The 13918-nt window shown below is 45.6% G+C and overlaps 1 protein-coding gene across 1 annotated transcript; it reads right to left on the reverse strand.

The window, feature by feature from the left end:
• Positions 1-2515: 2515 nt before the first annotated feature.
• OSTM1 (osteoclastogenesis associated transmembrane protein 1) lies at positions 2516-12148 on the reverse strand. The gene is made up of 6 exons (XM_083828344.1): positions 11742-12148; positions 9639-9753; positions 8011-8108; positions 6513-6677; positions 5547-5712; positions 2516-5239 (listed from the first exon to the last, which is right to left on the reverse strand). Exons 1-6 carry the CDS (start codon positions 12105-12107, stop codon positions 5184-5186), a joined length of 966 nt encoding a protein of 321 aa, XP_083684470.1. The 5' UTR covers positions 12108-12148; the 3' UTR covers positions 2516-5183.
• Positions 12149-13918: the final 1770 nt, after the last annotated feature.

Raw genomic sequence — 13918 nt, forward strand, 5'->3', positions numbered from 1 at the left:
GTAAAGCAGCATTAAAGTTGCTCTGTGCTTAATGCTGTGGTGTTCTCAGCTAATCTTGTTTTGGTTGAATGGCATGTTCATTACAGCAAATAAATCAGTAACGTGTAGGATTATTGAAGAGGAAAGACATTAAACCAGTTTAAGGCATCATATTGATTGATTTTTCTTTTATTATTTTTTTCAGTGTCTGATTTAGCTTGGTGTTTTCAACAGTCAGTTCTAATAAACGCTTGTAGAGCAGAGATTAAGCAGGTGGGAATGTTGCCCAGAAAGTGTATTATGAATAACTTAAGGCACTGGCTTAATTGCAGCAATCCATGATACTTACTGTGCTGGCACTAGAGTGGAATTTTCAGTATTAAAAGTTAAAACTTCAACCGAGCTACTAGCAAGTGTCTCTCTGTTATTAAATATTTGAAATAGCTTTCCAACATTTTCACCTTAGATGGGAGTAGGTGAAGATTTCAGGGTTCATTTAACTATTTAACTTATTTCCAGCAAAAATCATTAAGTAATTTAAAAAAAATAATAATTAGCAGTTAACTCTGCAACTTTGCATTCGATTGCAAAGCATTGCGACAGCATCCCTGCCCTCCTGCCACCTGGTCAGTCCTAATTCTATTTGTGAGATGCACAGAAATAAATAAAAAACCAAACACAGCTCACACTTCAAACCACAGACTCCTTTCGAAGCTACACCATAGTATAAACTATCCCTGTATTCTTTATCCACAATGGGCTGGCAGCAGGGGACATCAGTTTTTCATACTTGTTTCTTCAAGCTGTGGCAGCCACCCTGCACCCCTGCGTGTTGGGATGCTGAAAGCACAGCCTGCTTGGAGCAGAACCCCATAGTGCCCAAAAGCGGGGAACCAAACACGTCTGTGAGTCCTGAGCAACTTGATCCAGCTTTAGAGATGGTCCTGCTTGAGCAGGGAGCTGGACTTGGTGACCTCCAGCGGTCTCAAAGTAGAGATGCCCAGAGAACAAGAAACACAGTTAAGGCTTAAATAGAAAAGCAAAATGCTCCCTGATAGCAGACAGCCTCACCACAGCATAAGCAATCTGGCAATATCTATATAGAGTGGAGATCCCATATAAAACACTGATGACAGTGAAAGTCAGTGTCACCGTATACAAATATTTCAAAGTCAGGATTCAACAGGAAAGGTGGGCAAGGAGGTTGTTTTGTCTAGGGGTAGAGACAACCATTTCTTCTCTGTCTAGGGCTGAAAGTTACAAAAATCCCACAGGACAAAAATGTTCCTCCTTCCCTATCTCTAATCTGTGCAAGGAACAAAGGTCCATCCTAGCCCCCCGCAGCCGCAGAGAAGCAGATGTGCTTGTGGCTGCTCCCACGTTTATGTTTGCCAACACAAATCAGAAACACCCCAGGCAGCTCCTTGGACCTCAGAGCAGATGCTGGGGGAAAACAGCTTGGACCAGCACCATCTTTCCAGCAGACAACAACTTCGTTTCAACCCTTGGCACAACACGAGATTACTAGTTGCCCACAGGTCATCCTGGCTGACTCTAGCAAGTAGGAACAGATACTATTTGCAGTGCTGGGAGACGTAATGCTTCAGGCAAGTCATAGAATTTATTAACTCTACTGTTTCAAAGGGTACCTTTAAACACTGCAAAAATAGAGAAGTGTTGGTCAAACTTAATAAAGACAATCTTCATTTAATATAGAGTTTCTCTGGAACGATAAGCCATGTGATCAGTAAAATCACTGCTCTCCTAAGTCAAACTTAATGAAGATCAGGCTAAGAAGTGTGCAACTGAGTGTGCTTTCAGATACCCATTTCCACCCTCAATTACTCCCTGCACCTCTGTTCCACTCACTGGGTTAATCCCCCACTCTTCCTGCTTGTCCTTCTCTTATACTTATTCCCTTTCAAATCCCAAGAACACGTGCAGGCAGAACTGTACCTAGTTTTCCAGCTGAACCTGTACCTCAGATACTGACATAATACTTTCCCAGCTCTTCTGGAAGTCCCTTTGTGACAAACTGAGATTAAATTTGCCTTTGAGACATTCACACCTACCATATATGCATAATGCTATCGTCAACCAAGACCCAGGTCTCTCCACCATGACTCACTGCACTGTCATTTTAAGAAAATCTTCCAGTCCAAGAGAAATTCAACAGGGCGACTGCTGGAGCTGAAAGAGGGGCCAGTGCAGGTAACTAAAAGCCACCCCACAAGGACACCAAGTTATCCCAAGTACCCTTACCCCCAGACAACTGTCTAAGAAACTCCATTGCAGCTAATGAGACTCTTTCTGTATACTTCTGCAGGATTTAACTGCACTCAAACTCCACCCTTTCTCAGCAGTTGCAATTCATTTCTTCTGTAATTCACTGCAGCGCCGCTTTGAAAATGTCCTTCCGATACTGTTTTCCTGCAAATGGCATAATGAGGAATAATAAGCAGGTGCCTCTAAACACAAACCCCGAACAGCAGGAATATAAAACTCCTATAAATGGAGCAATTAAGAAACCACACTGTTCACTGTTTATTGACAATCTTTATTAAAGCTGACTCTCAGCATTTAGAGGATTCCTAATAAGTATAAATACAAATCAAAGTGCCACCCCACAGTTAGAAATCTTTATTTGCACAAAAGGATACAAACAACCAGTATTTCCAAAGTTCACTGTTTTGTACATATAATACCAAAAAGGCAAAAAATAAACGAAGATGAAAGTTTAGCAGCAAAATGAGTTCTAGTTCTCCTTCAAACACACCATCTGTGTGCTTCCACATTACTCTTGGAAAGATTATAAAGAGAATTCAGTCAATTTATATGTGAAGCATCCTACCAAAAATATAACTGTGTAAAGCAAGTTAGCAGTACAAAGTTTGGAAAAGAAAAAGGAGAAATAGTGGATATAAGATTTAAAATCTCAAGTGTAAACATTACTGCTGCTTTAAAATAAAAAAAAGTCACATGAGTATTTCCGTTTGGCTTAGCAGCCAGGAAAATAAGAAAAGCTGATTTTTTTTTTATTTTTTTTTTTGTAAAGTGCTTAACCACCATATCCAAAAGTAATGACTTTGAGACCTACTTAGCACGAATGTGCTCAAAAAGCCACCGCTTACAGTATAAAAGCTGTCATTCTGAAGTGCTGCACATACAAACTGGCTTTATCTGCATGAATGAAAGATTGTTTTGAACAGCTCTCAATCATATGATGTCCCAAATCGATGTAATGCTATTAGAGCAGACAGCTGAATAAGTCCCAGAAAGTTGAAGTTTAAGAATAACAGATATAAAAATATTAAACGTCTTTTTTCCTAAAGGCAACATGCCTCTCCTAGCCACAAGGAAGTAACTTTATAGAATAACCAGAAGAAAAACTTTTCTATTATTGTTACGAGCTACCTAGAACAAACTGACGGTTGACCTAGTAATTCATGTTTAACAGAGGAAGATAAATACTTCTCAGTCATAGAATGAAAAAAAAAAAAAAAGCAGTCATGTGGATGGAGCCAATCACTAACACAGTATTTTACTTGATAACAAACACACAGTGTCAACTTGACTTTAAAACTGACAGTATGTCATGGCTCAAAACCAAAAAAACCCACAATGACTAGGATGACTTCAGGACTGTTTTGTTAAACCATTATATATGTATTTGAGCCCTTGTGCAAAGAAATAATTAAACAAACTAGGCTCAAATGCAAGTCAAGTACGTAAGACTTTCATACAGTTGTTGACCACAGTCAGACACGCAGGTTTCAAGAGAAATTCGATTTTTAGATGATATGGCCATTTGGTTTTATCTCACGGTTATAAAAACAGGTATTTCCAAATGGGAGCAAAGCCATTCATTAACATCAAGTACAGCTATAAGTTGTTTCAACCCCATCACTCTCCCAAATTAGCACCATCATCAGCCAAACCGAACCTCTGGTATCACTGCAGCTGCTGCTTGTTGAACCGTACCCACCGCCTGTCAGCAGCACTATCCATCCCTGCAGTTACTGTACAGATTTTTCATCTGCTTTGGAATTCCACATGCTTGTATTTATTATTCATCTGTTTCACAGGGCTAATTTTTAAAGACTATTTCTTGAAAGTCATCAAATTCCAAGCACAGCATCTTCATTGTCCTTCAAGACAGTTTTCAAGTTGCATGAACCCCCTGGTTCATTTACCTGTACAATACATGTTATGCATGAAAGGACCATTTTTTCCCTACCACACTCCTGTAAATACCTCTGTATTAAGCCACAGCAAGCTCTAGGCTAGGAAATTCAGCATGTCCAGTGACTTGACTTTACCTCAACACTTTAAAAAAGCAAAAAAAACCCACACTTTAAAGGCAAAGGAAACAACACAGACAAACAGTGATGCATTCCCAGTGACCTGGGCAGACACCTAGAATAAGCCTCCGAAAATATAACATTTGAAAAGCAAATATTTTAGTGGTTGAAGTGTGCAAATGACTAAATATGCCACTTATATCAGAGATAGCTGAATACTGTAGTCATCAATGATCACTATTCACGTCTAGCACTGGCAGTTCTGTTGCTTTTGTTGCTGGCTTTAAACATTAAATATTACCACTTCCTCTGCATATTTCATGCTTTTCACAGAGACCATTACAATCAACTGAGCAGCAGCATGACTTTAGAGAGAAGGATCAAAAAGATGGGAAGTTTTTATTTTTTTGAAGCTTTCCTGTCCATTCCAAGTCTGACAAGACAGAGTGTTACATGGAAATAATGTTTCAAACAGGAACATCAAATATTACTTCAAGTTTTTCCTGTCTATGAAAATCACCTCAAAAAGATCCAGAATCTCAGATAGATTTCTGTGAATCAAATATGATAAATTAAAGAGGAAAAAAAAAACATGCAAAGAAAGTATAGCTATTCTACTGGTGAGAAGTACAAAAGCTTAGAGAGAAAAACACCAGCTTCAGCCTGAGACTGAAAAAAAAAACCACAGATTTTTCAAAGCCAGAGTCCATACAGTGTCACACAGCCCTGCCTTGTCATGTTTGTTAATATCCTTGCTTAGAAGTCAGACAGCATTTTGTTTAACTTGTGTTGCTCTGTATCATTACACTAAACCATAATTAACTCCTCTTTTGTGCCGGCCTCATTCCAACACAATTGTACCCACTGTATACCAGCAGCAGTTCTCAGGTTTTGTTTTGCAGCTCAGCTGTATTTTTCTTGGATGTTCACAAGACTGGCATTTGACTGGATACGCTTGGCTAGAAAGGGAAAAATTATATGAAAATTAAACACAAAGAATTCCACAAAACTCGTCTCTCCACTCCCTCTATTTATCCGCCACAGACTTGCAAACAGCTTTCTGTTCACGTCCAAAAACTTTAATGAAAAGATATGGCTGAAGCTCTTTCCTACCCTTCTTCAGGGGACAGCAGCAGACTAATAGTCGCTATTAGCGCTGTCAGCACAGCTGCAGGCAGAGCCGGCTGGGCCCCCGCTCCCACGGGAGCCAAGAGAGTCCCTGGCACCACCCAACTCTAACAGCACAACGCCAGCAACATCACTTACGCAGAATGAGTATCCGTTTCTTCTGCTTTGAGTGAAGGAAGCTACTAAGATAAAAAACAACAGGTAGGAAGAGGATGAAGGATGAAACTGCAATCACCGGGACCGTATCACTGCAGGGAACGGAGCAGTTGAAAGTCCTGCTCCAAAGCTTCCGAGTGATGTTCATCTACACGGAAACATAAGGAAACAGTGAAGGAGAACGTATTATATGGATATTCAGGATATTCAAGGATTCAAGGTTATACGGATATTCAGGATATTCAAGCACTCAAACATGACCTCAGAAAACAGCTTGAACAGATCTCCCCCCAAAAAAACAAGCAAATCCCTGGAAATGTAGAAACATGCAATTTACGTGGAGCCAAAATCTCACATCAAAGTTTCAACAAGCGTCAAAAAAAAAAAAAAAGACTATACTCAGATATAATGTAGACAATGCCACATGCTCATTTGCCGCAGAACTCACTGACAGTTTGTGGGGACAGGGTTAATCTCACACATTCAGTAACACTCTTTTTGCCCAACTGCTTGAAACCTCACAATGTAGCAAAGCTCCTTCCAAACACAGGTGGCAAACACTGAGGACCCCTAGAAACAGCTGCTGTAATAGGGAATCAATTATCACACCGGCTAGAACAATAGCAGTGAAGCTTTGCATTAAAAGCCAGAAGATTAAGAGATTTTTTTTTTAAATCCACCCCCTTCACTGTAACAAGAAATTAAAGTGCAGCTACTCAAACTGGAATGTGCTCAGGCAATCAGGAGCCTCAGTCACGCTCCCGCTGCTTGACTGAGGACAGGACCTACCAAGACAGCCTCCCTGGGCTCCCTCCCTTCCACTGGACATCAGGCTGCCAAAAGCCCTGCTGCTGGTCCCAAACTGAATGGGGAAAAAGCAATCCCTAGCAAGAAAAGCACACATGACACAGATTAAGGTCTCCCTGTTGAGTATGAACAAGTACTTACTGCATCTTCCACATCGATACACAAGTGCGCGGAGTGTCCAGACTCACTGCCATGTCTGTTCAGCTTCTGCAAGTTGTTATAGAGGTCGTTCAACATCTTGTAGGTTCCGTTGCAGTTCTTACATACTTCGGTGTAGTTATTTGGTGACACATCAACGGCTTGTCCCTAGGGTTACAGAACAGCACTCACACAGAGTTTGAAGGAATTATAAAAACTACAGTCAAGCTTGAACCAAAATTCAGATTTATAACAACCCACATTGAGGAAAGACCCAGACAGACAACTCACATGACAATGCAGGAGGAAAAGGGACCAAAACACTAATTCATTGGGCTGCTCTAGTGACAAGAACCTTTTTTTTTTTTTTTTTTTGCAGATTATGCATCTCTTGAATCAGCAGGTGTTATGTTTTTTAAAAAACATTTTTAAAAGTACCGGCTCCCAGAAGGAGAGACAGGAGAAAAACTGCAAGCAACTAGATGTTATTCTGGAGCCACAGATCAGGTTCCTTAACAGTGTTTTGTATTTTTTTTTCATTTGACCAGGTTGATCATCTGACCATAGGCAAGTAACTGTTGCTACTGCTGAGCAACTCTGACCATCACAGACTTTGCCATAATAAACAACCCTTTTGACTTTTCGGCCTTCACCATCACCAAATGCAACAGAACATACTTGAAAACAAAACTACAGTTTCTAACGACATTCCAAACCCAGTAATTACTGTATCAGCTAACCACTGACCACTGGGTTAAGATCAAATTTGGATATTTGATTGACAGACCACTCCGCGTTGCGCCTGACCAAGGCATATCCAGGCACATTTCCTAGATAGCATTAATAATAAAAAACACAGATGGTTCCCTCAGAAATTGTACCATACCCATCATTTCCCATTTTTCCTATTGAATGATGTCAGAACTTGGCTAGCTTCCAAATGAAATGGATTATGTGCCTTTTCTTAGGCGATTTATGGCATTTTCTTTAAGGAAAATTACCACATTTATTTCACAAAGTGCGTTATGTTGCCTTTCTGGTACGGACTACCAAAAAATTCACTAGTCAAGAGAATTGTAACAATCATATAAGGTAGCCGGTGTTTCTGAACTGGTCTATGTTATCAAAAGGTTATTTAAAGATTGCATTGTTAAGTCAGAAGACAACATTTCTACCTCTTCGTGGAACAAGTGCCAGCAGTCAGACATTATCGTACTTACTATGTAATTATCAACTGTTGTGAATTCAGAAATTCTGATGTGAAGTAGCATTGCAACTACATACAAAATGAAGTCAAGGTGAATATCAATTAGAATTAATTTTAGGCTCTCAGTCTGTAAATAGCCACATTTTTGCAGATCACTGATCTATGTGCCTAAACTGCTGGCGAGCTTGAGAGTTTTATTTGCCTAATACGTATCCGCAGTTTATTCAGCATAAACAAGATTTTTCTAGCAATTAGAGGATTTAGTGATTCTCTTAAATACAACAGCATAAATACCTGAAGGTTATGTTCAAAACACGTCAGAGACTTATTGAATAAATCCAGGAATTCTACAGTAGAATTTGATAATCCCTCACTGTTGTTCTTTAAACAATCTGTCAAAGAGAAAGAAAAACATCAGGATATTCTAACATTTCCATAGCTGACAAGCCCCAGGCACTCCACTCTTGCAAAGAGAGCTCTCGACTATAAAAGACAGGTCTAGTCAACACTGCATTTTCCTTATCCGCCTGCCATTGATGTCTTAGACCTGCTGACCTAACTCTTCATCGAGAACATTTTTCAGAATTAATTGGCCTTGATTAAGTGAAAGATGAAGACTATCATCAAGAGCTTTCTGAAGAGGAGGTCTGAATTATCCTTGGACTTTAAGATAAAACAAGACATTACTTTTATTTTCTACCCTGAAAATCTGGCTTTGCCCAGCAACAGTAACAGCCATTATATGGCAGCAGAATCATCAGAAGCAGAGATGAAAGTGGGGGCACCCAGGGAAAAGCTGGACCATGAACAGCGTTAGAAATCAGAGTGTAGGTTAATGCTATTTAATACAAGAGCTGACCATTTCACCAGCTTTCAGGGGAGCTTTGGGGCTTTCCTCCAAGTCACAGACCCACTCAACCCCAGCCCATTGGCACTCCCAGGCAGCCAGCCACCCAGTTTCAGGTGCTCTAACCAGACAAATCCTTGAAAGTGACAGGGGTTTGGGAATTTAGACATTCAGCAACAGCACTACAAGAGCAAGCAGACATCCTAGAAAATTCTCATGAAAGAAGGAAGCACCATCAGCGTTGAGTGGGCATTCACAAGGACACAGGGAAGGCAGCACACAGATCAAAATCTGAGCATGGCAGGACAGCACAGACCAAAGGGCTCCTTCCACACTGCCTTTCCAGCCCTCACGGAGCCAGACTCGCAAATGAAAAAAAAACCACAACACTCTTCCAGGCTCTCACAGGACTTTGTAGAAAGCCCCATTATCCGTAATGCTTAGCTTCACAGTGCTATTCCCTCCATTTTCTAGTGCACCTTTTAGCATAGCGTCCCACTTCCCACACCTGGGGAAGAGCCAAGAGCTGCAGTTCATCTGCAAGCATGGCACAGCACCATCAGCATGGGGATAGCGAGGCACAAGGATGGACTTGGACACCCTCCACCCATGAAATGAAATCACAGGCATGACTGTGGAGGCAGATACAAGTAAGCACTGCAGTTACTGACTTATTAACAAAAAAGTCAAAGTTCCTTACATAAATTAAAAAAAAAGGAAAGATGGGAAAAACAGAAGAAGCTACAGTGAAACTAAGGGAAGTCTCCAGCAGGGTTTGCAGATTGCACAAACACACACAACCCTAATGTAACCTCCTTTTGAAAGGCTTGCCTAGAACAAATACATGTAACTTCCAATTTTTTATATAGACGAACACCCTCAGATTTTTGGCAGTATCCCTTAACCAATAAAAACCTCCTGTAGCCCTCATCGGAGTTGCTCTAGTTTAGGATCTTTATGTTATATACTGTATGTATTTAAACAAATACATACAAATCTGATCCATGCAAATCTTAGGGCCAAAGTTAGGACTTAACTTAACAGTGGCATGAAAGCTGTAGAACGAGTCACTTACTTGCACAGTTGGCTGTCTCCCAGGTTTCGTTAAAGAACTCTGAAAGGGTCACAACTATCTGCAGCCTGTCCGAGGTCAAGATGCTTTTGGCACAATTGTGGCTCTCAGAAGAATTCTAGAACAAAAAGGGGAAAAAAAAAGCCATCTGGTGTTAAAAATATGAAGTGAAAGTTTGAGAAGTATTTTTAGGTAAACACAGCTAAATGAACGCATCTCATCACATTGCCATTTCTAGAGCAGAATCAACTGAACGATAAACATCTTCTGATCCTCCAAATCACCCTACACGCAACACAGCTTAGTGCACATGGTCTTTGAAGATCTACTAGGACTGCACGCTTGTTGGTCAAAAATACACAGACGCATGAAAGCACAGAGTCAGAGCCTCCCCTGTCAGCCAGCTTGTACTCATCCAGTTCTGGGCTGCTGCCCTAGGAGCCAGCTCAAGCCAGAGATGGGTAGGGTACCATTCTCATCAGATTGCAGACTTATTTGAAGGAGCTGAACCAACAGAACGGCCTCCAAGCAAACAAAACCCAAACAAGAGAGAGCAAGGTCTGGCCGTGCCGTACCAACACGCTGTACCACGGCCACCCCCCCGCATCCAGGAATGTGGGTCCTCTGCACAGCGGTCGCTCCCACAAGCCTGGTGTCTGGCCAGGCTCTCCTTCACCCAGTGCAGGTACCAGGCTGATCTCATCTCAGAGAGCCATCCAATGTACCCCGTCCTCCAAGGGGAGGCGTGGCAGAACTCTTACAGCAAATTACTCTCTGGACCAAGCTAGTAAAAAATGCAGAATCACTCCAAAAGCAGTTACAGAATAAAGAGGAAACGAAGCATCCCTATCAGAACTTAGACTAACGTTTTTCTCCTCCAGAGCCTTCATTTCTTCCCCAAGTCACTGATAGAAAACCACGCTCTCCAGTCACCTGACTCCCATGCTCCAGTTCCTGGTTTCTAGCTGCTAAATTGCCTTAAGCACTCCCCAAAATTGCCAAGGCTGCCAAAAGCCTCTTTGATGAGCAACATGGGACACGCAAGAAAAGAATCCCTTCAGCAAGAAGCATGTTGCTTGCACAGCTTTATGAGAGATCCAGCACCTTTCTCTTTTAAAATGGGTTTACTTTTTAAATAGGTTTCCCCATGAGACTCAAAGGCAGAAGTCACTTCTGGTAACTCCCACGCTTCCATTCTGCTAAGTGGCATGCAGACATGCAAGGCAGTTGTTTATGCAGGAAACTCCCTGGTTGCTTCAGGAAGCGAGTTAAAACTGTGAAGCTTCCTCACCAGCTTTAATCCTGAGTGGGGAAAAAAAAACACTTTAAATCCCAAACTGGATCTGGTAGAACTGTATCACTCCTTAAGGATGTTTGCCTAGCTTATTTATAAGCCTACTGAGGATTTCACGTTGCAGAGCTGTCCAAAACTTAACTTGGCCGCTTCTTCCATGCTGCAGTGCCATTACTGCAGGACAGAACACGAGGTTACATCAGGTATCTGGCCACTTTTATGATCATGGACCTAGGTCACAAGGGGTTGCCTCCTTTATTTCTTCGGTTAGGCAATCCATGCACAGAGGGAAAGGCAAACACAGACGTGCATTTCAGGCGAAATGCTGAACCTGCCCTCCCAGGCTGCCGGTACTCCAGAACAGAGGCCATAGGGAGTTCATACACATTATAAGTACCGGGATTTGTTTGGCAATGAAAACGTCATGTTGAAAGTTCCCCAGCAATGGCCTCCACCCTGAAGCGTTTCGGCCGCATTACAAACCCTTCAGGAGACAAGGTGCCACGTAAAAGCGAGAACTACGTGCTCCATCCCTCGCCTCCACGCGACCTGATCGGAGGCCTTACAGAACAGCCCCCCTGTGAAAACCGAGCAGACACGGCACAGGTTTCCACCTCAGACGACTGCCGGCCGGACGCTTGCCCTGGAGAGGCCAAACCTCACCCGAACACCCCTCTGCACCGAGCCAACGCTCGGACACACGCCGGTACTCGCAGACCGCCTCCCGAAGGGGTGCGGGGCAGCTGCCCCCGCTGCCCCCCGGTACCGTTACCCCCACCCCATCCCCATCCACCCCCTCCCCGAGGACCCACCCCGAGGGCGCGGGCGATGTCCCGGTAGCGGCCCAGCAGGCTGCGGTACTGCCCGCGGCACGCCTGGCACAGCCGCACGGGGCGGGCTCGGCGGGCCAGGCACCCCGACAGCGCCGCGCTGCCCTCCGCGAAGGCGGCCAGCAGCCGGCGGCACTCGGGCTCCAGCTCGGGCGGCTCCAGCTCGGGCAGCTCGGGCAGCTCCAGCCCGGGCAGCTCCAGCTCCAGCTCGGGCAGCCCGGCCCGCAGCCCGGCCGCCATCTCGGCCGCCTCGCCCAGCGCCTGCAGCCCCGCGGCGGGGCCAGGCGGCAGCAGCAGCACGAGGAGGAGAAGGAGGAGGAGGAGATGGAAGCCGGGCGGCGGCGCCATGGCGGCCCCGCTGAGGAAGCGGAAGCGCCGCGCCGCTCACAGGCTGGGCGTGGGTTACCGGGGTGGGCGTGGGTTATCGGGGTGGGCGTGGGTTATCGGGTGGGCGTGGGTTATGGGGGTGGGCGTGGGTTATCGGGTGGGCGTGGGTTATGGGGGTGGGCGTGGGTTGTTGGGGTGGGCGTGGGTTATGGGGGTGGGCGTGGGTTATCGGGTGGGCGTGGGTTATCGGGGTGGGCGTGGGTTATTGGGGGTGGGCGTGGGTTATCGGGGTGGGCGTGGGTTATCGGGGTGGGCGTGGGTTATCGGGGTGGGCGTGGGTTATCGGGGTGGGCGTGGGTTATTGGGGGTGGGCGTGGGTTATCGGGTGGGCGTGGGTTGTTGGGGTGGGCGCGGCTTCGTGTTTATGGGCGTGGCTCTGTGGTTGTGGGCGTGGCTTGTGTGTGGTGGGGGGGAACTGTGAGGTGTCTGTCCCATAGGAAGCGACCCAAAAAGTGCTAAAAATGCAGTAATTACAGCAGTGATCCCCCGGTCATAAAAAGCGCCGGTGAGGAACGGCGCACGCCCTCCTGCAGTGCACTCCCCGCCATGTAATCCCCAGCTGGGCACGCTGCTCGTGCCCGCCTGCCAGCTGTACCTGTGTTTCCCCCCAAAAAATTGCAGCCCCTGAAGGAGGTCCCTGCCAGGGCACGCAGTGTGAGTTATGGCACCACGCAGCCTCCTCGGCAGCAGACGCAGGGCCTCGCTTTGTGCCAGCGGCTGTGGTGGTGGGACCCTGACCCCGTGCCCATTCCGTGTCACCAGAGTGCTGGGAATTCAACGGGCCTTTCACCGGGGCTTGGGCTCTCTGCTCAGACACGCACCGCAGAGGCAGAACAGAGCCCTGTGGCTCCGTGTTCGGAGCTGACCCTGCCAAGATTTTGGCCGAGTCCAAGAGATACCCTCCTGCATAACACCCGGCATTGCAGGCTCAGCCCAAGCATGGCCGAGAGCACCACGTTTGCAAGACCAGGATCCCTTGATAGGGTGGGCAAAGCCTGAGAGCCACAACACGCTCTTCAGTTGAGCGTGGCCCGTGCTCCCACGTGCAGCCCGAAGTCTGAGGAGCTTTGGCGACATCACCCTGGCTCCAGGTGCCCCTGCGGCATCTCCCAGCCTGGGGACCGCTTTATTCTGGTGGTGAGGCCTGCCCTGCTCTCTCTTGCCCCCCAGCAGGGTGAAGGTGTCCCCTGGGCTCTCCGTCCCCGCCCAATGTGTCCTGTCTGGCTGCATCCACCCGGGAGAGGGCAGCAGCATTCGGGCGCATGGCGGCCGCGCTCGCCCCTTGCCCCAAGGCCAGAGTTTCCCGCAGAAAACTGGCATCCTGGGGGCCGACGGACGGACAAGCCTCTCGCATCCCCAGAGCAGCCTTCCTCGCCGGGGCTTTCCCTCCTGCAGACAGGCACGGTCACTGGGAAGGACCTGCTGGGGAGTTGGTGGCCCCAGCTTCGTCTTCCCGGGTCAGGAGGGATGTGCTGTCCCACGGCATGTGGCAGCTAAATCCTGGCCTTCGAGGGAGTGTGTCCTCCTCCTCCTAAACGATGGAGAGCGTATTCTTCCTATGGGTGGAAAACTGGCCTTTGGAGGAAAGAAAAAAGACAAGTCTAAAGGGTTTTAGGATAAAATCTGAATACACATATTTCTGGCATTAATAAATGCGTTGCTGCAGACGTTGCTGTAAAAAAGTCATCCTGTCATTAAGTACTTCTCATTTTTATCAGTAATAACCCTGACATTACAAAGCAAAATTAGAAATTCATGAACTTTGTCGGCTG

The sequence above is a fragment of the Anser anser genome (genome assembly GCF_964211835.1).
Source record: "Anser anser genome assembly, chromosome: 3".
NCBI lineage: Eukaryota > Metazoa > Chordata > Aves > Anseriformes > Anatidae > Anser > Anser anser.